At 40.4% G+C, this 27,728-nt stretch overlaps 2 protein-coding genes across 2 annotated transcripts; both read right to left on the reverse strand.

Annotated features, from left to right (window-relative positions):
- Positions 1-683: 683 nt before the first annotated feature.
- On the reverse strand, positions 684-9,745 carry fkbp1ab (FKBP prolyl isomerase 1Ab). The gene is made up of 5 exons (XM_036534087.1): positions 9,608-9,745; positions 9,448-9,495; positions 5,664-5,776; positions 2,426-2,578; positions 684-2,049 (listed from the first exon to the last, which is right to left on the reverse strand). The coding sequence occupies exons 1-4, from the start codon at positions 9,642-9,644 to the stop codon at positions 2,450-2,452; spliced, it is 327 nt and encodes a 108-aa protein (XP_036389980.1). The 5' UTR covers positions 9,645-9,745; the 3' UTR covers positions 684-2,049; positions 2,426-2,449.
- Positions 9,746-12,225: 2,480 nt separating this feature from the next.
- Positions 12,226-27,086, reverse strand: LOC118780931 (sodium-dependent lysophosphatidylcholine symporter 1). The gene is made up of 14 exons (XM_036533708.1): positions 26,973-27,086; positions 26,214-26,333; positions 23,185-23,309; positions 22,781-22,913; positions 22,133-22,211; positions 20,953-21,116; positions 19,389-19,479; positions 18,711-18,832; positions 18,168-18,251; positions 17,398-17,481; positions 16,887-16,999; positions 15,144-15,287; positions 12,891-13,067; positions 12,226-12,357 (listed from the first exon to the last, which is right to left on the reverse strand). The coding sequence occupies exons 1-14, from the start codon at positions 27,060-27,062 to the stop codon at positions 12,315-12,317; spliced, it is 1,569 nt and encodes a 522-aa protein (XP_036389601.1). The 5' UTR covers positions 27,063-27,086; the 3' UTR covers positions 12,226-12,314.
- Between the last annotated feature and the right edge of the window lie 642 nt (positions 27,087-27,728).

The following is a 27,728-nucleotide window of genomic DNA, read 5'->3' on the forward strand; positions in this document are numbered from 1 at the left end:
GGTAACCGGGTAAGAACTGTAGACCAACGCCCTCTATCAGTCTTGCGTCAAGATTTATCTGATCACTTCACTATTACCCACCTATCATATTAAAGTGATCAACGTATGGAACTGAAATTTTTCAACACAAGGAAAATGAAAATATATTAGGCCTTGTCAGTATAAATCTTTCTGAGTAACAGACCATTAACAGAATACCTGTTCCTCAATATGCATGTCACCTCAACCTTCCTTTGAAACTAGCCATTTATATAGCAGTCCAGTATCCAGGCCAAAACAAACAAAGGTACACGGTTTTGGTGACGTGTTTTTACACGTTGGAATTGCAGCTCTGGATGTCTGAGTTATTCTCCCTCTGGCAATACTGCTCTTCCTTACAAACTGCAGTTCCATAACAACACTACGAGTTTTATTACTGTGGTTTTACAGACATTTTCAAAGTTATGTCATGTTTGGAAGAGACACACCTTTTGTACATCCTTAAATGCTGTGAAATGAACAGCTGACTTGTATTTGTAGAAACAAACACTACTGAATGGAGAGCAAATTCCTTGTCAATCAAAATCAAATACTAATCAAGTGTAGACAACAGAAATTCTCAAATGAAATATTCAGATTTTTGGTACATAAAACCTAAAATGCAGCATATATTGTGTTAGGAAATAAAGCAAAATGAGATGTTTTTCCCAAAGCTGGTAGAAAGCACTTTATTGCAACAGCACATTTTGATTTCATCATTGGTTTTGCCTGCGTATTTAACTCGGCACATAGATACACAGTGCAGTAAAGGACCGTTCATGCCACACTGGACAACTAACATCGAGAGCAGTGATGACCAGCATCTCATAACTTACTCTATTCAGATTTATAATTATGAGCACACCATTTCAATTTAATACAAAAGGATGTATCTGCCATCCCCCAACATCACACTGGGAGTATTTAGGCAGTGTGCCCCATATTACTTGTGATGTTGACAGCTTGCAAAAGTAAAATATTTCATTATAGAATAAGCATTTTTTTTTTAGATAGAAAGTTGGCATCTGAAAAATATATTTAATGGCAAGTTGTTTAAACAAAATAAGGAGGGGGAGGTTAAGATTTCACAAGTTCCTCAGCCCCTGTTTTTCATTATTCTTCAGGCATTTAAAAACACATCACTACTTGAATTAATGTGCATGTACGGTACGCATCCTCTGCACGGTTTACAGGTTTATGGCTTTGTGAAAAGTTGACTTGAAAGAAGGAAAAATAATATTGATCAAATTTAAATCCATACAATTATAAAGATTCCTGGTTTCCTACATGACATGCTGACCTGATGTGGTGGAGGCACACAGATCTAGGAGGTACGTCGATTTCACTACTTCCTGTGTACAGAATCCTGACTACACATTCCACATTCAAAACTAGATTCCCCAAAAAGGGAGGACAAGGGGGTAATTCACTTGTGTTTGAGGCAAAGTGAACATGCTCTTGGGATACAAGGACCACCTTTTAATGCATTTGAAAGGTTCCTGTTTTGTACCATTAAGGGTACAAAAGCTATTTTAGCTACACTACTAAATACTTTAAATGCACGATCTTCAGAGCCTAAAGCTGTGAATTTTCCTAGTTTACTATAGGGAGGTGTGAAAAATTGCAATGTGCTTATTTTCTGTATTTTTCCCCAATTGAGTTCATGCTTGGTCTCTTAAAAACACCAAAGGTTTCACAAAATGTGTACCTCAGTTCACATCTATGTGTCTTGCTGTTGCTGTTAATGTTTCATTGGTATGTCTGTATATATGCTTGATCATGCACAACTTATAAATTCTACACAAAACAAAGCAAATAAAGCACAATTTAAAATTCAAGATTAAGAACTTCATGAGGTTTGTAAGGTTATGGCCCACACATTTTTAAGGAAGGATGTGGTGGAAAATAAAACAAGTCACAAATACACAGATTTTTCTATATGGGTAAGATAGTGACCAAAGTGGAACTACAGACTCAAGCCTCATAAAATGAAGTGCATACTCTCCTAGCGTTTCCAAGATAGGAGGCAACCTGTAAAAAGAAAAAGGCAGAGGTGAGACACAGCAGAGGCAAACCCACTGATTACTTTCAGTCAAATAGAAAATATCATTATGTACAGCTCGGGGTGGCAGATGCACTGAACTAAACTGCAATGTCTTCTACACTTAGGAATGTTATGTTCCTTTAATATCTGGTGCATAAACATTTTCTGGACATGTTCAAGGGAAAATGAAATGGCAGAGAAATTGATAATTGCAGGTTTCTCTGAGGCTCCCACACTAGCGTTGGTGTAACATGCACATTTGATGTCTGACTAATAACTAATAGGATGTAGGTGTACATTCGTACACCTTGAGACCAAAAATGTATATGCAGACAGATCTATGATTCAGAGTAAAATACTAACAACAAAAAAGGCAGTGGGGATGCTTCATTCGAGGCTCAGTAGCTCCACATCGAAGATGAGAGTAGCATTAGGTGGGATGATGCCAGGGTGGCCCTTGTTCCCGTAGGCGTAGTCGGGCGAGCAGGTCAGCTTGGCCCTCTGGCCCACACTCATCTTCAGGAGAAAATAAGAAAACAGGAGGGGGGTTACAACTGACAGACCAGCTTCCCTGCATGTGTTTAAAGATAATTTGTGTAAGCTGCTCCATTTAAGAAATCTCCACACCTTTCTTTTCTTGCCACTTTGTACCTTTAACACAATTATTCATTTTCACAGTGTGCAAATTGATCCTGGTGTACCAAAAATACTTTGTGGATTGTACAATGTATACTACAAAATCTATTTCAGCATTTACTGTACATTACAGCTCACTGGTTACTACAATTTAAAAATCAAGGATTACACATAGGTAGACAGTAGAACCATACCCTTTAACATTCCAGAGCTTGTGAAACAAGCAGCAATTTCATATAAACTGGAGTGTCTCATCTTCAACATAGTGAGTAGAAAGTAAAAGACTTTTAGGCTGTGGCGTTTCCCTCAAGAGGAATGTGCCCACTTCTTCTTAACTCATTTCAGCCTCACGCCACCAATGATATTTGGAGCTGGCCACCATGCTGTCAGCTCAGACTGGTTTGATATGAAACATAGGGATGTTAACAAATATCCAAGTATTCCTCTGCTTGCAACCATGTAACCAGGTAACACTTAATGAACAACAAAACACAAAAATCTATTGTTCATTCCAGGCTCCACAAGCTAAAAATCAAAATGAAAACCCCACGGGAACCCCTAAACACCCCCCCCCCCCCCCCCCCCCCCACTGGGAATCATAATTTTCATTATAGACCAGAAAAATAGTTCTGACATCATCATGCAGATCATCAACACCTCATGCTCTCACTCCCAAGCTAACATGTGGCATTCAAAGCTGCCAATCAATGGGTTCACCCCACTCCGCAGACAAACTAGTTCACTTTCAACAAATGTGCTACATTTTCTGATCTGATTTCCAAGGGTAAGTAGGTGTGGGAACCACTGCTTGTTCGAGGAGCAAACCCAAGCATTTGTTTGACTTTCGGTGGGCCAACCTAAAGCCTACATATGCTCAATGACAGTAGTTAAAGGTTAAATATATAGTAACCCAATGCTATTATCCTTAGAGTTCATTCTTTATTAAGTAGAGATGTAATCTAAATGGGCAAGAATTTCGGTTGTCAATAGAGGGAAAACGCAATTACCTCTGAAGAGTAAAGCAAACTTCTAGCAGTGTGGAAGACACTATTGATGCTAAAGGAATACGGATGTTTTTTGCAACCCTGCAAAGCACCTCCTTGGTGTAAAAGGTAAGTAAATCTGGGTTACATCACACCACCAGATTTTATCACAACGAGAAAGCCAAATCTTGCCTCATGTAACAAAGCACTGAAGAGCTTCTCTCTTCTTATGTACTTTTATGGAGTCAGGATACACAGGCTACGATCACACAATGCTGAAATACAGTTTTGAGTCAGGCAACCACACAGTGACAAACTAGAGCTATAACCACAGTTCTCAATTCCGCTAGAATAACATACTGAAAACAGTTGCAAGTTCCATTTTGTTGAATAACCATCAACCTGGGTGGGGTGTGACTAAAAAGTAGCTGTAGTAGCTCTATTGGCAGTTGCTGTGCAGTGATCAACCCTGCAAGTGACGTAAAAATCTGTGTCACCAAATCAGTCTATTGCTGCTTAGAGATCCCCTCATCAAGAGTCCACCATCAATAAGAAACACCAGCTCACAGACATGTCAACCCTCTATAGCCTTAACTCTTATGACCATCTGAAATGTGAAGTACCTTGGTTAAATGGGGAGTGTCTTTACACTTGTACTAAGCACGAATGTGAACACATAGGCAGTAGTGTGTGTGACTGTTACAATGCTAGGTGAGCCACAGCGCCATTTGTGAATGACGACTTGGGTTCCAGAGTACCAGGACAAATCTGCAGCATGAAGTAAAGGTTACAATGAATACTTTGGGTATGAAATAACAGTTATCAAACAAGCTCCAAAAATGGTCTCGCATGATTGCATGACAAACATTTTAGTTCAGTGTTCAGTTTAGTTTATTGTGAGCACATTACACATACCCCACTCAGTTATTCAGTTTGTACATTTAGGCTCTGACAGAACCACTTAAGCCTGAATAGCACTGACTCAGACAGTTGAGGCTGCACTGCTTCAACATAAGATTCCGGACACAACAACTGTGAGTTTGTCTTTTATTCTTCCACTGCTCAGCATCATTTAAGAATTTATAATCAACTTCCAATCAAGACCTGTTCAATCTCTGTGGTGTATAGCAAGTCTCATGAATGCTTCACTTAGCAAAATCAAACCACAAATTCAAGGTGAGACTGAACGCTTTACGTCATCACATGCATTAAAAGTTAAAAACGTGCTCATCAATGACATATATGCAAATAAACTGTGCATATCTGCAACCCTAATCGAGGCCATGAGCAGATACAGATATGCACCACAACCACCCATTGGCAAAGTCAAAACAACAAATCAAAAATCTTCACAGCAGGGGTAGGAAAACCTTATTTTGGAGTGCCAGAGATGTGTTTTTTCCCTTTTGTGGTTCTAAACATCTCATCCCATCCATAAGTGATATCCAATCAGTTTCTAATGGTTGTAATTCAGGATATTTTAACATTGCTAACAAAGAACTGGAAGGAATAGTTCAACTGGTTCAATAACAGGGGATAAATATATTAATCAAATCACTATGTGCTTCAGTGCGGAAAAATATAAATGAAGAATAAAAAGAATCAGAGTCAGCACTCCCAATCTAACTGGATCAAATAGTCAAGGCGCATATGTTCTCATTGTCAAGGCATTGATGCTACAGTTCTGGCAAAGACCACTCATAATTACAGTGCACCCCTCAGCTACCATTAAACAGTCACAGCCTTAAATTAATAATCATTATACCCTGTCTTAAAACTCAATGATAAACTAAACCAAGCTCAACTAAACATTCACAGAGCAACAGACAGGAGAGATAACATAAGCTTTGCTCTACCTGCCAATGGCAACTACCAGAGAATCAACAATGAGCCTTTTCAAAGATTTGGGTTCCAAAGTTCATTTACTACCACGGTGTTCCTGCCTGTCTCTGGGCTGGAGCCAGTGTTGGAGATGACCGTACCTGCACAACACCTTCCTCCCAACCACGGATCACTTCCTGTTTTCCTATTTTAAACTTAAATGGCTTGTCTCTGTCCCGTGAAGAGTCAAATTTGCGGCCATCTGTCAGGGAGCCTGCAAAGGAGAAAAGGGAAGATGGAAAATAATTAACTAAGAATCAATACAGAATAAGGTTTTATTTTTTCACCATCAAACAGTTTCCATATGAATTCTGAAGCATCAAGAAACATTTCTTTCAGGCAACAAAAAAGAAATAAATGGCTTGCCCTTGTTTCTGTAGCTGAAAACCGAACTGAACAATAATATTAAAAGAGTGACTGGGCATTGCCAGTAGCATCAGCTAAAAAATCCTCCAAAAGTGATCATCAGGGATGTACACTTAAAAGACAAGACACAATGCCCTCCACTTACAGGACTCACATTTGTCCAAGGTGATCTGATTCTTAGAAGTGGTTGATTCTTAAAAGGAGAATTACACAAAACTTTATAAAATGGATCATCCTGTTTGTAAAAACATTCCTCTCTCATTTAATTGAGAAATGCTTACCTAAACTCTTCAAATATGACACCACATCCAAATGTGCAGTAATTTATCCAATATTTTATTACATATAGCTCACATTGCTCATTATTTGAGTATCATTCTGAGAACTGCTGGTGCTGTTTAAGAAACAATGACATGGCAGAGTCCATGAATTGACTAAATTCAACCATAAAATAATCTGACAAACTCATTTTTGAGTGCCTCCATGATAACTGCTGCTGCTGCCTACCAGGAACCACCTCGATCTTGGGCGTCTTTCCGGCTCACATTCCTTGTCCCCTTCATTCCTCACAAGATGCTATCCCCGTCTTGGAATCATGGATTGTCTAGGGCCCATTTCAGCCGCTCTCTTTAGTTGATCTTAAGACTACTGTACAACTCAAGCATTTTTTCAACATTAGAAAAGCATCTTTCTTTTTTCTATGATGTAGACTGGCATCCAGACACTCACTTTGCTAACCCATATGACTTTTTTCCTCAAAAAATTTCATGTGCTTTGGCAACTAGTGCAGGAGACAATTTAAATATAGTGGATCTACTAATGACTTTTGTCCCTATTCATGGATCATTACATTGGACTGCGCATTGTAATATGTGGGCTTTAGTGAGCCCAAAATGATTAGTATGAATGAACGCTGATTCATTCAACTGGATTACACACAGAGTTAATTTATTAGTCTGTACCAGTGATTTTGATCTCTATAAGCAGTTGACTCATATATAAGAGATGTTCTTATAAATTAAGTGCACTGTATAACAAATATATATATGCCATAGTTACTTGTAGGATAATTCAGGCTCCTAGCCACAATTATCCTGGTAAGGCATATTAAAAGATTCTTATAAATGCAAGAATAGCCACCACAGCTGTCTCTGGTGTAGAGAAGTGACAAGACACTGGAGCCATCTATTACAGGCATCTGGTGACAGTACCTTGGGGGAAGGGGGGGGGGGGCTTACTTTCTGCATCAATAACATGAGCTTATAAATACGTGGAAGCTTGTGTCCTGCGCACCTCTAGGGAAGAAGAGTAATGGAGCAAAATCTATTATATGATGCACCAAAACACTGCAATATATGCATCATCTCTGCTTGTAAAGGTAAGATGAATCAAGTAAGCAGTAAGCAAACAAAGACAACACTTTGACTAAAAATCTACCTAGACGTAAACCGTCATTAGTGACTTCGTGCCTACAGGCTCTTAGTGAATTGCTGAAGTACGAAATTAGGCGTGAGCAATTTGTTTAGTTTCACGTTGGTTAAACGCTATCCATATCGAACAATAGCTTTCAGCATACACATACACTGCCTAGAATGCTTCAATCTGACATGAACCGACTACTTTCTGATAAAGACAGACAGACTGAACCTGTCCATCTGCAAAACAGAGGCTGGCCATGTCACACCGGGCAGATTTGTTATCAAACGGATACTGCACTATGGCACTTAAGACTAGAGTTGGAGTGATCTGTACAGTTACATTCAAGTAACTGCCGCAGGTCATGTTTTAGTTTACTTGTGACAACAATGCACATTAAAATATGTATTTTCTTCAATGAACAAAGATTTTCAATTAAGATTTTTCTCCACAAAAGACAAACACGTTGTCTTATCCATACTATTTATATTAAATTCCGTATGTATGAACCAAAATCGTGCTGCAGTAACGCGATTCTTTCAGATTAATATACTGTGTACACATAGTACCAGCGCTCGCTCGCTCTCTCTCTCACTCACACACACAAACACTTCTAGCTTGCTACTTAACATTGGATCCAACATTACACTGCATTCATTTTGCAGACGCGTTAATCCAGACAATTTCCAGCACAAGACAACATAAGTATATCAATTCAAGTTAATGCAATAACGGATTATATTCTGAACAATGGACTAACGTTCATAGTATGGAACAGAGGCGCTTTGGTAGATGGGTAAAATCAGACGTGTCAGAATTCAGTTTCAGTGGTTTGACTGAACCATGCACATATAGCTAGGAGTTAGCTACACTTGTGCACATCGAGGAAGCTGAAGGATGCAGGGCAATGTGGCCATTTTGAGTGTTGTTCACCAAGGCCTTTTGAGGTAAAACACGGCAGAGATGCCCTATCGTCAGTTAGCTCGTTAGTTCTATGAATTGATGCGTTACACTGTATACAAAGAGAAAACGAGCCGTTGTCGGCTACAGTTAGTAGCAATTGGAAAATGAGAAACGGCTATCTGAAACGCGAGCTTTCGACGGTGCACTTGACTGCACGACTCAGGGAACACATTATTTCAACGTTACATAATCAAAGCGTCCAAGGGTTTCCATTTCACTGATATGGTTAGATAGCGACATATAAGATTATGACCTAAATCCAACCTAAATGATTCTCACGAAGGAAAGAACGTGGAATACAAGCGAACCGGTTACTACCTAGTACTGCCGTTATACTGAGAGGTCTCAGACACAACACACCGTTAACTAGCTAACCATGCTGATAACCTGACAAACAAACGCTTCCTGAGGTACGCATAATGTTGCGCTAGCGTGCTATGTTAACTGTCTGAACTATGATGAGCAGCTGTCCACGCCTGCCGATTTGACACTGCAAGCGGATTAGCAAAATAGCTACGGCCAGCAAACAAAAATGTAGAAAACAACACAATCCCATAACATCCTTCACCCCAGACACCAAGCGATAATCCATTCGTTTATCCAACCCTACCAATCTCTTCAGCCCCAACAAAGAGAGGAAATCAGACGAGTTTTAAACCCCTCGCTGTCTTGTCTGGCTCGGCCTCTGGGTGGGTGAATTGCTACCGTTAGCTAGCTCCCAAACGTCAGATAGCTGGCCAGTTGTGTGCGTCCTACACACGATTTAATTAAGTGTTATTCCCATCGAGTGGGAAATTGGTTTGCTAGCAAGTAAGACAGTTAGCTGCCTGGCAAGCTATGCTATTTGCGATGGTGGGTTTACAGCAACACCGAGCCAAATTCATTGTAAAAAAAAAAAAAAAAAAAAAAACAATACTCGAGTAATTAGTTAAGCACATCGGAGCTCTGAATAGTAAGATGGAGCAACCACCAAATCCTACTGGAGTCATCATTTAACTAACGTTATCTACCTAAGCAGGTTGCACCAGCAACAAGCTTGTACAGTGTTATCAAAATGCAGCAGTCCCCAGTTCCCAAACTTAACGAAAACCAGGGCAATGTAACTTGTGAGCTAACCAATTTGCTAACAAGCCACCTCACCGACATAATGCACCACACACGTCTGTCCTTTTTTGGGGAAAGTCCTTCCTGTAAAAGGGTGCAAAAACAAAAAAAAAGATGATCAGATACAATACCCTCCAGAAGTAACTGAAGGGTAATGAACATTACGTAAAAAATACCATTAATTTAACATTTTTACCGTCGCCCGGGGTTATTGTCTCAATCTCAACTCCCATCTTGTCCGTCGATAGCTCTCTCTTTCCACTACCCTCCTGCAATCTGCTAACACCGCGGCTGTTCCCGAGTCCTCCTGTCTAGATGCAGCGGCGCCCACGTGATCTGAACGTAGCTGTAGCACTACTTCCGATGTTGGAAAGAATGGAGGATGACAGCTATGGCGAAAAGGAAATATATAAGTAGTGAAAACTTCTATGGATGCGCCTAGCTAGTGATGTTTAGAAAAAGCGATTTGGAGCACAACCGAAGACCCTTGGCTGAACCCCGCATAAACTTCCACTGTGATTGAACGTGTAGAGTGATTGAACGTGTAGGGTTCGCTGTATCGTTATCATTTTGCTTGACGTATAAACAGCACTTTAATTAGGGTTTCGCAAAGGTGTTGACTGGTTACAACAAGAGTGCTGTGATTTATACATACAAATTTTTAGTTACAAGCCCCTTTCTGTAAACCAGACTACACTGACCATTGTTGGTCAGATTAGTTATTGTCTGCATTTAAAATTGTATGAACATATGGACATTTACATGGCATTTACATATAGCTAAATTTTAACTTTAGAGTCCAGAGGCATCTTAAATATTAACCTTACCGCCTCTAGCGGCTTAGTACATTTACATTTGTCCAGATGTCGTCATTAGCTTGGTTCAATCAGTGGCTTTGCTTGTTGACTAAGGATCATTAAAAATTGTGGAGAAGCTGACGGACACTTCTAACAAAAACACAGGATTACAATTCACAAAAAGTCAAATCATTTATTTAAAAAAACAATTACAAATCAAATACCAGCTTTTCAACACAGCAGTAAACTGCTCTTGAGTGTGACTTCTGCTCTCTATTTGAACTGCCTTCAGTTAGGCAGGTGTGGCTTACTAGCTAGCTGGCTATTAAAATGACATGCAATGACTGACAATGGCAGTTAAACAAATAGACAATTGACCTTGTTTCCAAGGCAATTGATCAAGGTGGGTTCAAGTATTGTCAAATTTGGCAGATAGACACAGAATGTGAGACACATTTAACAATCAACTTCTCATAAAGGTTCAGTGATGCTTATATCTGGTGATCTGGAGACAAAAGTTTGACTTAATCCTGGTGTTCATGACACCACTCGAATCTGTTTAGCTGTGTGTGTGGGGTCATTATCTTGGAATATGGAAACATCTTGAGGAAACAATGTTTATGCCACAGGGTGCACCTAAAATAGCTTTGTATTATTATTTGCATTGAGTAATAATCGGATCGAGTGACTTCCACAAGATGTTTGCCTATATACCATAACAGTTCCACCACCAATGTTTAACAATTGGGAAAAGGCAATATGGGTCAGAGGCTTCCTTTGGCTTTCTCCAAAAATAAACATGCCCAGATGTGCAGGGAAAGGAGTAAAAAAAAAACACTATCAAACTATACTTCTCTCCCACTGCTCAGAACTGCAGATGTGTTCATTTAGCAACTATACTGTTAAGTGTCCATCTATCCTGTCCATCACCCTGTTGGCAAGCTTCTACTTGCAAACACGATTCCTTTTTCCTGATGCAGTTTTTCCCTGTTAGGCATATGTGGTCAGGATTTCCAACACTGTTCCCCATGACACATTAAATAATTTTGTCATTTCTGTGAGTAACACACTTGCAATCCAGGCACAAACAATCTGATCCCCTTCAAAATTAAAAGTCAGATTTGTTAAGTTTCTTTAGAAAGTTACATTAAAGTGTTGATTTTAGAATGCCTTTAAAGCAGAGACAGATTGGTAATTAGTGCTGATATAATATGAAATTTAAATTGCCATGCAGTTACTTCAAAATACAAGTTCATAGATATCACACACACACACACACACACAAACGCGATATACTAGAGCTAAATAAAATACTATATAGCCACTAGATGGTGCTATCACTATATCCGTAGGAGAATTTTGCAGTAATGTAAATGAACGGACATTTGATTTTACAATTCTATCAAATGTATTGTTGATATATTTCACTCAAATCAGGCCAATTGCTGCATATGGCCATTTCATTCACTTTAATAAAATAAATGTTTAAAAGCACAAATACATGCTGTTGATACAATGTGCACTGTATATCTCATTGTCACATTTTTACATAAAGAATGTATGTATAAAGTGTCATCTGCAACAAGGTATTACATCCTAATCTAACAAACAAGTAAATTTTCATATAGAACTTTGAGACATAAAAATGTGTAGCTGTATTTATTACAATAGTCATCCTTTAGAGTCCAAAGTTTGAACCAAGTGTGAAAATACCTTTTACTTATCTGTTATCTGAACTTCATTCGTACAGACATGTCACTAGCGCTTAATTTATTAAACTATAACACAGTACTTAAGAACTCTGAGTCACTGTGCCAGCTGACATGATCATTTTAAGTGTTGACATATGGAAAACTATGTGACGCTATCTCAAAAGGCTTACATTTCCAAAAGTGGCATGACGTCTACAGGAGACTGCTGAAAACACACTTAAAAAATAAAAAATACATATAAGTATGTATGCATGTATAGAGAGAGGTTTTGTGTATACTTCCATTTTCAATGCTTGAAACACATTCGCCATTGCTGGCAGGTGGACAAACAGATGAACCTAAAGAAAGTTGGATCGATGGAGCTTGGGCTGGATTCTTCTGGGTTCAAGTGGACCTACAGACACACACCATTTCCAGCTAAGTCTTCATCTCTGGTGCTGACAAAGCAGAGGAAACATTGACACATTGAATATACAAATTTAATACACAAATGAAAAATTAGACATAATAGGTATTTCATAATGACCTATTTTAAGAGTAGTCAATTTACATTTACAGTGAGTCTCAACTGGATGGGACCTTCAGCTCTCTACTCACAATACAATTCCATAAACTTGCCTGCTTAATTTGTCACTCTGAGAATGTCCTCAGTTTTATTACTTACCAATTTTCCTGCCCATATAATTTGACCCACATTTTAACCTAATTTGGACAATCATGTAGTTGCATTAATATGCCTTGTTTTTAAACCATTTACTGTACATGTCCAATTTAAATGAACTTTGTACTCATCATTAATATACCTTGTGTAATTTTGACAGCATGGCACTGGCCACATGAACACAGTTTATCTGTATCTCCCTGTCTTCTCACTGATGCCTAAAACACCTCAAATTGATGTCTCTGAATATGGCAGACCAGTCATAATGCAACCAGTCAAGCCAGTGTGAAGTGATGGGTGGTAACTCACACAGCTTCCTTCAGCTCCTTCTGGATCTGCAGCCGGCGTGCCTCATTAATGGGGTAGAAGTAGAAGAGCACCATGCCCACCAGGAGCAGGGCAATGGGCACTGGGGCAAAAAGGACCCGCAGAGTGGTGATCACCTCAGGGTTGTGTCTGCATGCACCCGGCTTGTACCCAGCAAAGCTGGGGGAGAAGGATACATACAACACAAAGTAACACATTTAAGCACCTCTTTGGGACTACAAGGCAGGCAGACCTTGTTGTACAGTAGACTACAGTAAGAAGTCACTGTGTTGCAGAACGGAGGTGTGATACCTGACCCAAGCCCAATGGCATGCCACGCATAAGGTCAGGTTTGGGTCTGGTCATATGGATATTTTATGTATAACTCTCGGGCTTCGGTTGGTTGTTTATTATTTTACATTATTTATGTGTTTACCTGAAATCATGCATTAAAAAATATAATTTGGTGGACTCTGGAATTCAGTTAAATTGTTTAGAATTCAATTAAATTGCTTGCTGTCTGGAGAAGAGACTTGTCTGTAGGAAGATGTTGCTACTCTGCAATGAACAAGGCCCATGTGGAGAAGAAGGCATGGATTGAAAATGTGTACACCTCACTTAGTGAAAGCTATGTGAGTGCAGCAGAATTTCTTGTGAAAAATGTTCCTCTGGAGAATCACATTATCACTTCATTGTCTGCACTGACCCCAGCCTTGATTCAGCAGGAATCTGTTGGAGAGGCTTTCATTACATTAGGTAAGGCATTGCCTAACGTTTTTAAACCAGAGGAGATTGGTCAACTGGATGAAGAGGTACGGGTTTACCAGACAGATGAATATTTGATAACTCATGCCCATAATTATATTGAAGAAGAAGAAAGCGTTGACACTGGCTGGTGGAGTAGAATTGTATCCATGAAGAACCGAGAGGGAGATGCAAAATATCCTGTATTAGGTAGGCTTGTTAAGGCACTTCTTAGTATCTTCACCAGTCCATTGGTTGGAGGATCATTTAATTTGATGGATGACATTGTTACATCATACAGATTCTGTATGAATGTGGAGACCTATGAGGGCCTTGCCAATGTTAGATCCACTTAAATCAAAGGAGTGGACAGCCTCAACAATGGCAATTGACCAGCCTCTAAGGAGTTACTGCCTGTCTTCAATTGAAACATACCAGCGACACTTGGAGGGAAAGAAAGAGAAGGAAAATGTATAAAAGAACAAAAAACTTGATGAAGCTGCAAGACTTCTTTCTTCAGACAGAGCAAACAAAATGGTCAAGCGGGCTAGGACAACTCTTTCTGCTCCCAGAGTGATGTCTACTACCTCTCACTCCTGCCACTGAACCATTGAGACATCCTACTCTCTTTACGGGACCACCCAAAGGCCACATTCCCTCCAGTGGACCACTCAAAGATTGCACTACCTCCAGTGGACCACTCAAAGGCTGCACTACCTCCAGTGGACCATTCAAGAGCCACACTGCCTCCAGTGTCTCCAGTGGACCACTCAAAAGCTGCACTACCTCCAGTGGACCACTCAGAAGCTGCAACACCTCAACTGAAACATTTATATGTTCGTCCTCCACTGCAGAGAGATCAGAAGGAACAACAGCTGTAACAACCATGGCACCCTACTCATCTTTCACTTCCCCTGAGGAAGTGGCAATGTCTTTTCTTTCACCCACTCAGATTGTAGACAACATCTTAAAACGGAGTGCCTCAGAACAACCTCGGGACTTTTATTATAACCCCAGAAGGACAAGGAAATAAGAGTGATCACTTGTTGAGCAAACTGTATGAACCTTAATGTTCTGTTATCTTCCATCTTCATCATTCGTTTTGAGTGATGATGTATGTGTCACCACACAAATGCTGCATTTAAATTTGTTTACCGTTTTACTCATCATTGAAATTGTGTCTTTTTTTATTGAAGTTGCTCCTTTCATTTTTAATAGCATTTAAGAAAAAAGGAAGCACTTTTAACTTGAACACTGTAATACTAAATTGTGTTAGTAATTATATTTCTTACTATTATATTACGTGCGTACTATTTGTTAATTTCTCCCTCCACAAAAAAAGGCTCAGAAAATTTTGTTACTTTAAGCCCTGATTATGTAAACATGTAACTGTCTGTGATAAACAGGCAGGACCATGCATGTAGATTTTCAACCAATTCAGGCTCGTGTTTGTGTAAGGCTTAAAATTCATACCTGATTGGTGCTCCAGTGTAGACTAACAACAGAACTTACTACAAGGCCATGGTGGAGATCCCAACAGACATTCCTCCTCCAAACTTGTTGAAGAAGACATAGCAGGAGTAGAACATGGGCTCCAAGTCTTTGCAGGTGGGATTCTTCACCTTGAAGTCATCCACCACATCAGGCAGCATGGACCTGACAAATGGACACAGCAGTGTAAAGGGACAGTGCAGAGCAGCAGTTAAAGTTTTGAATTTGGGTTCTGAAGGGTGAAAATCCCATGAAGGATACTGTCATTGCACCTTGTACATCAATTGCTCCAGCAACAGCCCAGCTGCATGAATAGGTCACGGAATGAAAATTGCCTAAGCACTGCAGGTATTGTCTGGATAAGGAGTGTCTACTGTGCAAATAGACATGAGAACTAAGTGAGCTGTCAGCACACCTCATGCATCTATGCTGTAGTGTTAGCATATTTACTCAGTAAAAGAATGTGCAATGTTGCTCTCCAGTTGAGGTTGCTAAATGTCCTTACCCAATCTGCTGAATTTCTAAAGACTTCCCCTTCTAGTGCTATTACAGCAGAGAAATTAGCTGTGCACAGAACGTGACAAGTTAACAGATGGGTAAAAATGGCATTTGACATGTGTGTCGCACAGCTGAGTTAATATTATAGTTTTTGATCATAACATTCCTTATCAACTTCTTTAAGCAGAATACAAAACAGAATTTACTATGAGTCTAATGTACCATGGGCTACAACCCAGAGTTTGCCATACTACTGTTGTTCCCTGAGGCAGCTTCAGCTACCCTCGAGTTCCATGAATGTCCTACAGAATGATTAAAATACAGTATATGCAGAATATATACAGAATATAAATTACTGTATATACACAGTAAATTATTTGTTAAACAGTCAGCACTTTTCTCAAAAGAGAAGTTGAGCATAAGGCATTTCTCAGAACATAGTATATGACGGGCACAGAGGGTGCGTTCACACTGCACTCAGGGTTTTCCATGGGCCTCAAGACAGTGTGTCAAGGGGTGTTGAATCAGTTTGTTCATCCATTTACAGAGGCTGGCAAGGTCTACTCTTGTAAAATGTACAGCTCATCCACAAATTATGTACTGGTAGTGCAATAATCTTTAAAAAAATGAATCAAGCTATATTTTTGGCTAGATATGTTTAAAAAGTAAACATAGAACAATCACTGCATTAAGGTATCACTGCCTACTGTATTGAGAAGGGATATACTTTTTAAAACTCTGAGTACAGTAGGAGATTAAATTTCAGTTCTGTGCTGCTGAAACATTAACCACAATGACATATATTAAATGATTCATTGAATTTATGGTACTCTTCTGCTTATCAGTCACTTGACTGTTATTGAGGTAAACAACAGACCACAATGTGACTTCAAAAGATTAAAATACTGTGTGGCTTTAATCACCAGAAGCACAGCAGTCCTACCCAGAGACATTAAGGAAGGTTAAAAACTACTTCTTAAAAGTGTTCACTCATGACAATCACAAAACATATTGATAATGAAAAGTCTATAATATATAACACTGCAATTTAGGTAGACCCCTAATCCACAAAACACGGCAACCCAAGGTTTGAGAAGCCTACAGATTTTACTTGTTTGGTTCTGTGGAATAATATCTCTGGGAGGTCTGGTCCTTACGCATGATGAACATAAGTGGAAGCAAGGCAGATTTGAACGGGCCACGTCTGAGCTGAATATGCACACTGGCTGCACACACCCACAGACCGGCTGACTCAGGCTGGCTCACCAGGGCAGCAGGTACAGTGCTGCAAGGCTCGACCCAGCCAAGATAGACATGAAGATGTAGAGTGGGAGGTTGCTGTGCACAGAGGCGATGATGATCAGGGTTGGGGCATAGATCTATGAGGAAGAGTACAAATCACGAAGCACTGTTACATAACAAGTATAACAACAATAATACCTAGGAGGAGTAGGGACACTGCAAAAAGAGTTAGTAATTATTACTGCACTCATTAATGACTTTGCATATTTATTTAACAGATGGCTATTTACATGTTTTAACAGGAGGGTTCAAGAAACTCAGCTTTACACCACTGTTACTGCTTTGTGTTTTTCCAGTGTTTTGGGTTGGATAGTCAGCTGTAGCTCGCTGTCTGATAAAGATCATGGGGAATGGAACTCACCATCACCCCAGGAGAGAGCACGGGGAACAGAGCTCACCATGACAGTCAGCATCACCCAAATGGTGAGCAAAACTCACCATCACCCCCGTGTAGAGCATAGTGTATGGAACTCACTGCCAGTCCAATGAAAATGGTGGTCTTCTTCCCCAGCTTCATGAGGAGAGTCTGCCAAAGTGGGGTGGACAGACTTGCTGCTGTCTGCACAAATGTAAAAAAATGTGTGACATATCATTATCATTACTTGATATGTGGATTTATGTACATACTGCAGACTGCACTGTAATCATACTACAAAATGCATATCGGGTTAGACACAAAGAAAGGACCATTATCGCTTTTAAATTTATGTCCCATATGTTGTCACATATTCATAGTTGATATTTCCCATTTCATGATGTGGTCATCACATATCCACTGTCACAAACACAGTATGATTTGGCTTTTCACACACCACATGTCACTTTGCTGAGTATGACAGTTCAGATGTAACTGATGTATGTTCTTCCAAATAATCACATTAAATTTTTGTGGCCTTCTATATGATAATGACTTTGAGAACTGATTTTTTGGTTGCTGGTTGCTGTCACTGAAGTTATATTAATCTCAAACTAACAGCAATTCTAGATGCTTGGTCGTTTACCTACCCTCAAAAGAAAATTTACTTGATGTAATGAGCCACTCATTACGGTCATAAAGACACCCTATACAGGCAATAAGGCATTTTGCAGTCAGATCACCAGAGTAGGACTAGTATGACTGGGAAAATGGTAGTAGTCTTGGCACCACCTGTCTTGGTGCTTTTACTGAGTAATACTAATAACCCAGGTATTGTTATTCATATGTAGCAGCAACAGTAAAATCAACTCTGACACTTCAATACTCACCAGCAGTATAAGTACAAGGTGCTGAAAATAGGCCCCTAAGCCAGCAGCGTGGGTGCAGAACAAAGCAAAGTTCCCCTGGGCCATCTGCATAAGAGCCAGCACACCAGACAGGGAGAGGTTAAAATTATCATCATAGCTGCCATGGTGTTTAGAATGATGAGGCATCACACCATCTCTCCCTAAGCCTCTGTTCCCACATCACTATTCTGCCATTGTTATAACCATCAAGGCCCTCTGAGTGTTTTCCATCTTAACAAGCAGTTCATCTATTCTTAAGATATCAATTCAATCAGAGTTAACTAAATCATGAAACGGGAGCTAAGCAAGCAGACACATGGCTGAAGTGAATTAGCTAATTGAAATGAGTGCTATGATAAAGCACAGAATTGAATTAGATTTACTTCTCATTAACCTTACTGCTCTTTCTTACAAACAGCCAAAGTGCACAGACGCAACTGATTCAGTTTTTGTGACAGTTCTAGTGACCATCGAGTGGGTCAGAAAATGAAACACACCTGTCTCTCTAGTTTTTTTGTTGCATACCTGAAAGGCCAGAGAAGCGAAGAGAAACCCGAAGACCAACCGCACATAAGGGGTGTGCTTCACCACCATTTTCATGCCAGAAATGTATGGTATGCGGATTCGGTCCAAGGTACTGAGAGGAGCTATGTGGATCCAGGACCAGAGGGCAGAAGAAAAAAAGTGGAAATCAGAACTAGTTTTGTGGACCCTGCTGATCACTTTCTCTTTTTAAAGTGCTACTGGGAGAGGTAAAGAGGAGGACAGGGAATGAGGAAAAGAAAAGAGGAAGGGGTGTGTGTTTATATGTGTGTATGGAGGCATGTGTGCTGGCATGAAGGATTACATGTTTACGTGGATATGTTCATCTTTGACAGTTTTACACTGGACAAGTCATAACTGCAAACTACACACACAAGAATGGTAAATCTACATATGAGCCATGGGGCGAAACCTACTCTGATTAAAAACAATAGCATTTGAAAAATCTTAAATGCAAGGGAAGACAATGATAGCTCTTACTCTCTATACAGCAATGACAGCAAGGCATCTGACTTCCAAGGAACATCTGAACTCCAGAGAGCATGATAGCTAAGAGCCCTGGACCCTTCAACATGAAGCCAGACTCACACCATCTGACCCCTGACTGCCTGGCACCCTGGTATCAGATCTAAGCACACACCAGTAAATGGTCAGACTCACCCAATTGCTCCTTCACCCCCAGGAACAGCACAAGGCAGCAAAGTAAGTAGAGCGCCCCAAAGATAACTGCAGCAATAACATAGGCCCTTCTCTGGAGACAAAAATGCATACACATTACACACAAATAATGATAAAAACCACACATGTAAAAATGAGGCTTTTAATCCATGTACACTGACTAGAGTAGGAAATTTTACTGAACTGGGGCTTTTGCCCCACAAGCATCAAAAACATTCTTTTATGAGAGAAAAAATCTTTTGTTATATATTCAGCTGTTTTATTTCGAGCAACAAGTGTATTTTACAGATACAATATACGGCCAAAAGTATGTGGACACCCCTCCTAATTATTGAGTTCAGGTGTTTCAGCCACACCGATTGTTAACAGGTGCATAAAATCAAGCGCATAGCCATGCAAACTCTGGCTGCAACATCAGCACAAGAACTGTGTGTCGGGAGCTTCATGAAATGGGTTTCCATGGCCAAGCAGCTGCACACAAGCCCAACATCACTATGCGCAATGCCAAGCGATGGTTGGAGTGGTGCAAAGCACACCACCACTACTGGAATGCATAGTGCCCACTGTCAAGTTTGGTGGAGGAGGGATAATGGTCTGGGGCTGTTTTTCGGGCTTTGGGCTAGGCCCCTTAGTTTCAGTGAAGGGTAACATTAATGCTACAGCATACAAACACATTTGAGACAATTGTATGCTTCCAACTTCGTGGCAACAGTTTGCGGAAGGCCCTTTCCCGTGCACAAAGCAACGTCCATAAAGACATGGTTTGACGAGTTTGGTGTGGAGGAACTCCGGTGGCCTGCACAGAGCCCTGACCTCAACCCCGCTGAACACCTTTGGGATGAATTAGAACGCTGATTGCGAGCCAGGCCTTCTCGTTCCACATCAGTGCCTGACTTCACAAATGCGCTTTTGGCTGAATGGGCACAAATTCCCACAGACACACAAAATCTTGTGGAAAGCCTTCCCAGAAGAGTGGAGGCTGTTATAGCTGCAAAAGGGGGGGGGTGCACTCCATATTAATGCCCATGGTTTTGGAATGGGATGTCCAATAAACCCATATAGGTGTGATGGTCAGGTGTCCACATACATTTGGCCATATAGTGTAATTTCAATAAAATCTGCCTTTGCTAATTTTTATAATGTTGAAGAAATACCATTTTAAGATCTACATTTTAAGATCTATGCAGTGTATCTTCTTATTAACTGTGGAGTTACTTGCTTTGTCCAAGTGGTCTCAATAAATTGGTCACAATATTGACACAGCAGGTGGCTTCTACAACTCTGCCATAGAATTACCCTTCCAATAAGGACCATATAGCACAGTGTTTGGCAGACTGCTCTCTAGCCCAAGTAAACTAGAAGACTTTTGCTAAAGCAAGGGTCTCATAGCAAAAGTGCAAAAAAGGAAGTGGCTCAGAAGGACACTGCAGCTCAGCCCTGCAGCGTGAGCTTATCCGTGACTCCTATCTAGAAACGTGTGTTGGGTCACTGAGGGTTACTGATGCAGCCATTGCCCTGATTGCATGTGCCAGCAAGGGGCGCTCACCGTATTGTGCAGCGTATCTGTTAAGGGTGAGGAGATGTTCTGGAGAGCTTGCCCGCTGTGGTTCATTTGGCTGCAGGCATGGGCCTTTTTGGCATGGTACACCCCCACAATCTGACCTTGAATGGCCGCCCCGGCCAGTGTCGCAAACACCTCCACTCCCATTCCTGTCCAACAGAGAGAGAGAGAGAGAGAGAGAGCACCGGACAAAACGGAGGAAATGAGTGAGGGGGGAAAATCCACAGGTAGGATTTTTTTTTGGGAAACAGGCCATGCACTAGGAATTTGGGCTGGGAGACACACTCCTTTCATTTCCATTTCCTTTTCTTCTCAGATATGGTATTTTATGGCCCTAATCTTAAAACACTCGGGCCTGGGGATAGACGAGACTATTTCCAAAACAGTGGTAGTTCAGACACAGGAAATCCAGCCCAGCCCCAGAAACAATACTGACAAACTGCCAAATTATCCTTAATTCCATGGAGGTGAAAAGCACTGCAACAGTTGCATAAACACTAAAGTATTAAGTGAAATTAAACATCTAGGAAATATGATGGATTACTGTAAAATATGTTACATCCCTTATTAAAGTGCATTTTTAAAAAATACAGACATGTCATAAAAACAATAAAGTGTAAAAAGGGTAAAAAACTAGAAAAGATTTTAAAAAAAGATAAAAAACAGAAAATTGATTTTTGAAAACATGTAAAAATATCATTAATATATTTATATATCCAGTAACATGTATTGTATATACTGTATTTTTTCAATATGTAACTCATATATGCATACAAATGTTTTTATAATCTTCATCTGCATGAAGACATGCAAAGCCATGCAAGTCATGAGGCACGAATCATACATCCTTCTTATGAAGCAACGTAAAATGGCATTTGCATTCTGATTCTCTCTGAAAATGTATGCACCAATTACATTTAGAAATGCTGTAGAGGATTAATAAAGTATTTCTTATTCTTATTATTATTCTTATTAATGGACATTGAAGAAATTAATTTTCCTTTTCTCTTTTACTTTCTCGTTGTTTTCTCATCCACTTGGTTGTACAACCATTTGATCTCCACATCGCACAGGTAAACACCAGTACATTCCAGTGTGAATCATTATAGATACAGCACAGTAACAAAAAGCAAAGTTTAAAGCAGGACTAGTGAAGGTGTCTTACTGTAGCCTGTGGCTGAGTCTCTATCCTTTTGGTCTCCCCCCAGGAACATATTGAGGGAAGAGTAGGGAACATGGTAACACTGTGGAAGAAAGGGCAGGGAGCACAGTAATCATGAAAATGCTATGAAAGAAAGTGTATGGAGCAAGGTAACCATGGTAATGCTGTGAAGGAAAGAATAGGGAGCACAATAACCATGGTAATGGTCCTGGAGAAACAGCACAAAAAACATGGTAATGCTATGTAGGGAAGAGTAAGGAACATGGTAACCATGGTAACATTACTAAGGAAAGAGTATGGGATACCATTACTCTGGAGGGAAAAGTAGAGGACATATTATTATATATTATTATATATTATATATAATATTATTACCATAGTAACACTTCTGGTGTAAGAGTAGTGAAGACTACTAAAAAGGAATGAGTAGGGAACATGGTTACCATAGTAACACTGAAGGGAAGTGTTAAGACATTAAAGAGGGGAGAATATGGCAGGGTATGTGCTAACATGGGTTACAATCAGTGAGGACAACATGGAGAAGGAATAGCATTACAGCACTGTAAAGGAGGAAATTTGGAGAAAGGAGACTTAGCATCATTAACACAGCAGTACTTGAAGGGGAAGAGAGTAAGGGTAGAATGGACTTACACTCATGAAGGTATCAAAGAGGCAGCACATGGTGAAGTACCAAGAGAAGCTGAAGGCGGGGGACATGGTGTCCTGAGGTGTGAACCACATCATGATGTAGGACAGAACACCAAAAGGCGTGGTGAACACCAACCTGTGAACAGCAGCCCCAACAGGAATGACTGTACCATCCAATTCCTACTTAACACATATCCCATTATAATACAAGGCCAACATGGTAATGGAAGAAAATGCAAATACCCCAGACCCCAGAAAGTATAAGAAGGGAAAAGGTTGGATGAAAGGACTAGATGGTGTCAGATTCAGAAGCAGAGTTAAAGACAGACAGACCTTAAAACACAACTTAGGAAATGGAGGAGACAGCAGAGAACCAGTGACAGGCAACACTCTTCCCAATCACCTACCAGGGGATAAGCTTGCCAAAACGGGTCTTGCCACTATTGCTGACAATATACCCAACTAGTGGGTCAGAAATTGCATCCCAGGCCCGCCCCAGGAAGAGAATGAGAGACACATGGAATGCGTTCATCTGTAATCAAACAGAAGGAAGGGAGGGAGAGACTGACATTACACACTGGCCATGTATGGAGACAAGCCTAAATAGAAACTATACTAAAATATAAAACTATACTTAAAATGCACTTAGGCATTTGTGTTAGAACAAAGTAAACAGATATCTGTCACTTTTTCACAGTAATGGAAAAATAAAACTTAATAGGTGAAATACAGTTCTAGAAACTCTGCTAGTGTGACTGCATGGTAACAACCAATTGAATTAAAAAATCCATACATCAATAAAACATGTCTAAAAGCAAAAATAAACAAATAAACAAACACAAAGTTAAATTGTAATCACAGCTGTCATTAGGAGATATCATGTCAATAGGAGACATATTCTCTGAGGAACAGGCAACACTGTATTGCATATATTAGCCAGAGATGGCTACAGTTACTTCCTTCCCGTTTTGTGTTTGAAGGCTGTTTTTCAGCCTAATGTGCACTCAGCACATTATTTGTACTCTTTCAGCTCTGTCAGTTTATATACCATGACACCATATACAGCACTGCTGCAACGTAACAGCGACATCACAGAGGCACGACTGCACTGTCACTTGCTTTCACATTGTCTCTCAGGATTCACATACTGACAGGAACCATGTCTTTATCCACACACTTCCAGTCAGAGGTCAGAAGATCCTTATTTGTCTTACCACATCCACCCACACAAACCTTCATCTACTGAGACATTGATGTGATGCTGCAAAGTGATTTGCTAGGATGCCCAATCTTAGGGTCCAAGCCCAATCTTTAAAATGTTCAGCAGTTTTACCAATCTTTAAAGTTTACCATTATGGTAGGTTTTGGTCAAACTTTGAGTTAATCTACTTGATACAAACATCAAGTTAACAGTATATGGCCAAAAGTATGTGGACACCTGACCATCACACCTATATGAGCTTATTGGACATCCCATTCCAAAACCATGGGCATTAATATGGAGTGCACCCCCCCCCCCCCCCCCCCCTTTTGCAGCTATAACTGCCACCACTCTTCTGGGAAGGCTTTCCACAAGATTTTGGAGTGTGTCTGTGGGAATTTGTGCCCATTCAGCCAAAAGAGCATTTGTGAGGTCAGGCACTGATGTGGAACGAGAAGGCCTGGCTCGCATTCGGCATTCTAGTTCATCCCAAAGGTGTTCAGTGGGGTTGAGGTCAGGGCTCTGTGCAGGCCACCAGAGTTCCTCCACACCAAACTCGTCAAACCATGTCTTTATGGACATTGCTTTGTGCACGGGAAAGGGCCTTCCCCAAACTGTTGCCACAGAGTTGGAAGCATACAATTGTCTAAAATGTCTTTGTATGCTGTAGTATTAATGTTACCTTTCACTGGAACTAAGGGGCCAAGCCCAAAGCCTGAAAAACAGCCCCAGACCATTATCCCTCCTCCACCAAACTTTACAGTGGGCACTGTGCATTCTGGTAGGTAGTGCTCTCCTGGCATTCACCAAACCCAGATTCATCCATCAGACTGCCAGATAGTGAAGCGTGATTCATCACTCCAGAGCGTGCTTTTCCACTGCTCCAGAGTCCAGTGGCAGAGTGCTTTGCACCACTCCAGCTGTCGCTTGGCATTGTGCATTGTGATGTTGGGCTTGTGTGCAGCTGCTCGGCCCTGAAAACCCATTTCATGAAGCTCCCAACGCACAGTTCTTGTGCTGATGTTGCAGCCAGTGACAGTTTGGAACTCTGTAGTGAGTGATTCAACAGAGGACAGGCGGTTTTTACGTGCTACGTGCTTCAGCACTCACCGGCCCCACTCTGTAAGTTTGCATGGTCTACCGCTTTGTGGCTGAGCTGTTTGCTGCTCCTAGAGGCTTCCACTTGATAATAATAGCACTTACAGTTGACCAGGACAGATCTAGCAGGGCAAAAATTTCACAAACTGACTTGTGGCAAAGACGGTATCCTATGACAGTGCCACATTTAAAGTCATTGAGCTCTCCAGTACGATTCATTCTACTTCCAAGGTTTGTCTATGGAGATTGCATGGCCATGTGCTTGATTTTATGCACCTGTTAACAATTGGTGTAGCTGAAACAGCTGAACTCAATAATCAGAAGGGGTGTCCAGAGTGTCCACATACTTTTGCCCATATAGTGCATATTGACATTTGAAATTTAACAGACAAAAAGTAAGTTTCATAAAATGATGAAACACCCTTTGACCACTTTCCTTTCCAGGGATAACTGCACACTGTGAAATAAACATCTGTACTCATACCAGGAAAACATATTCAAATTAAGTCAGGGCATAGATTTACATATCCCGCTGGCGACAGAACAGGGGAAATGGAAAAGTTGTTGTGAAAAAGTGCATCACTCCCACTGTGCATTCCTTTAAGGTCACCAGTGTCGCTTCTAGTACACAAACCCAGCTCAGGTATGGAACTTTCACCAAAACCATCTTCTGCAGTGTTGAACTGAAAATAGCTAGAAAGCACCAGCTTCGTGACTGTAGTCTACTACCATTGTATAACTTCCCGGATGAAGTCCGCCACTATTTGTGTATTTACATTAGATTTTAGACTTTGTTTAACATTAACACGATGGGCATGAAGGTACATTCTAATTGTATTTCTCCCCTCTCATACACTCAAGAGATGGAAAAATGCATTGTGTCCACCAGCTTTCCTCTATAATCATCAAGGCCTGACGTAAATATTTTGATGTCAGCACTACTTTACTAGTATTACTAGCATTACTCTCTAATGTTAACAGAAATTTAAGGCATTATCACCATTTTGAAGCTTGTCCTTTTCACTCCAGTTAAAATCTACAAGTTATTAGTGAAAAGCCTCCTCCTGATTAAAATGTGACATTCCCATGGTTCGTGGCCATTAACTTCAAAGGAAAACATTAAAACTTAACCTTCACCTGCACAACGTCCAAAAGGAATATCTGCATGAAGAAGCCCTTGGCGTTGGCTGTCATCTGATAGGGTGCACCTCCCACGGCATAACACACCTTTCTGGACAGGGGTATACCGCTCTGCTTCTGTGTGGAACGGTGGGTGATAGGGAATAGAATGCCGAGAAAATAGAAAATTAGATTTAGAAACTGAGTTTGATTTGTGAAGTTATGAAGACAGGACGACAAACATGACATCTGTATCAACTACTTACATTTACAAGCTGCTTCACAAGCTAATCATGATTTAGGAGAGAACATTCTCCTTTAGGCTGTTTCTGATCGCTTAAGAGCAACATCTGGTGTAGTGCTTTGAGTTCTTGACTATGGGGTTGTGAATTCGTTTTCCAGGCGGAAAACGTCTGTTGTAATAGGGTGCACCCTGTATCTGCATATGTGTCAAGCAAATACAAAGAAGCCCCCTGACACTGTTTTTAGAAGTATCAACACGAGTCTCTTGTTTACCAAAATATTGGTAAACAAGAGAAATAAGCATATGAAAAGTACACTCGATGACGCCCATAATAATTGAACCAGTGTGTTTGAACACATCAGGTTGTAATTCTGCTCTATTTCTAAACAAGAATCAAATTATGCAACTGACAGTTGCAAAGTCGCATCGCCGCTCATTCACTAAACTCTCGTGATGAACTTAATCAAAACACAGATATATTTCAACAATTGTACAATCACTGCACAAAACAATGAACATTTATGTAGTCTTACACGAGAATCACCCTCATTGTCCTTCGCAAGAACGGACTTCTGCTCTTCATTAGTTTGAGTTACCGACGCGTCCACGGAGCTCTCGGCCATTCCGCTTGCTTGCCGACTTCACATTAAAACCCTATGCAGGGGAAAGCTGTGCAGCACGTTATGTTACTTGCGCAGGCGTTCTTCTTCCTCACTTGGTCTCTCACATAATGAAAAGTCGGAAATGCAGGCTCATTAATGTAACTTTTTTGATGACGCCCACATCGTCCCTCTATGCTGACGCTAGGTAAAATAAATTATTATAAAAATAACTTTGTTAACCCCATTTCTAAGCATGTATGTGATTGCGCAATCAAATTGCCATCCACAAACTCCACCCATGTACTGTGTTGTTTTGGAGAACAGACAGCATTTGAGCTGGAGTTGTGTATTCAATCAGTTACAACAGCATTTACTGCAACATTGTCTTGAGTGCCATCTTAATGTATAAACAAGCTTTTCCACAGCAAATACACAAATTATGGCTATCACATTTCAAGAGATTTTAGATTTTCGCTACCTCAAAATGCCTGCTCTCTTTTCAAACTTAGAGAGCATATCAGCTTCCTGTCTCAAAGTTGTAAACAAGTGTTGTCTTTTGTTGCAGAGCCAGTATTAAATAACCAAGCAATGGTGTAACTTAAAATGGATATTGCCTCAGTGAGTTCAATAAGAAAACACTAAGGTGAAAGTAGATGAAGGCCTGAGTCTAGGGTACACCAACTCCTT

The sequence above is a fragment of the Megalops cyprinoides genome, chromosome 7 (genome assembly GCF_013368585.1).
Source record: "Megalops cyprinoides isolate fMegCyp1 chromosome 7, fMegCyp1.pri, whole genome shotgun sequence".
In the NCBI taxonomy this organism is placed as follows: domain Eukaryota; kingdom Metazoa; phylum Chordata; class Actinopteri; order Elopiformes; family Megalopidae; genus Megalops; species Megalops cyprinoides.

Excerpts from the sequence above, each read along its gene's own strand:
- fkbp1ab (XM_036534087.1), bottom strand. The coding sequence starts at position 9,644 with ATGGGAGTTGAGATTGAGACAATAACCCCGGGCGACG. Across the intron at positions 9,496-9,607 it reads GACAATAACCCCGGGCGACG|GAAGGACTTTCCCCAAAAAA; the intron begins GTAAAAATGTTA and ends ACCCTTTTACAG. Across the intron at positions 5,777-9,447 it reads GTGTGTGGTGCATTATGTCG|GCTCCCTGACAGATGGCCGC; the intron begins GTGAGGTGGCTT and ends TCTCCTTTGCAG.
- LOC118780931 (XM_036533708.1), bottom strand. The coding sequence starts at position 27,062 with ATGGCCGAGAGCTCCGTGGACGCGTCGGTAACTCAAACTAATGAAGAG. Across the intron at positions 26,334-26,972 it reads ACAATGAGGGTGATTCTCGT|AAGCAGAGCGGTATACCCCT; the intron begins GTAAGACTACAT and ends CGTTCCACACAG. Across the intron at positions 21,117-22,132 it reads AGACTCAGCCACAGGCTACA|GAATGGGAGTGGAGGTGTTT; the intron begins GTAAGACACCTT and ends TCTGTTGGACAG.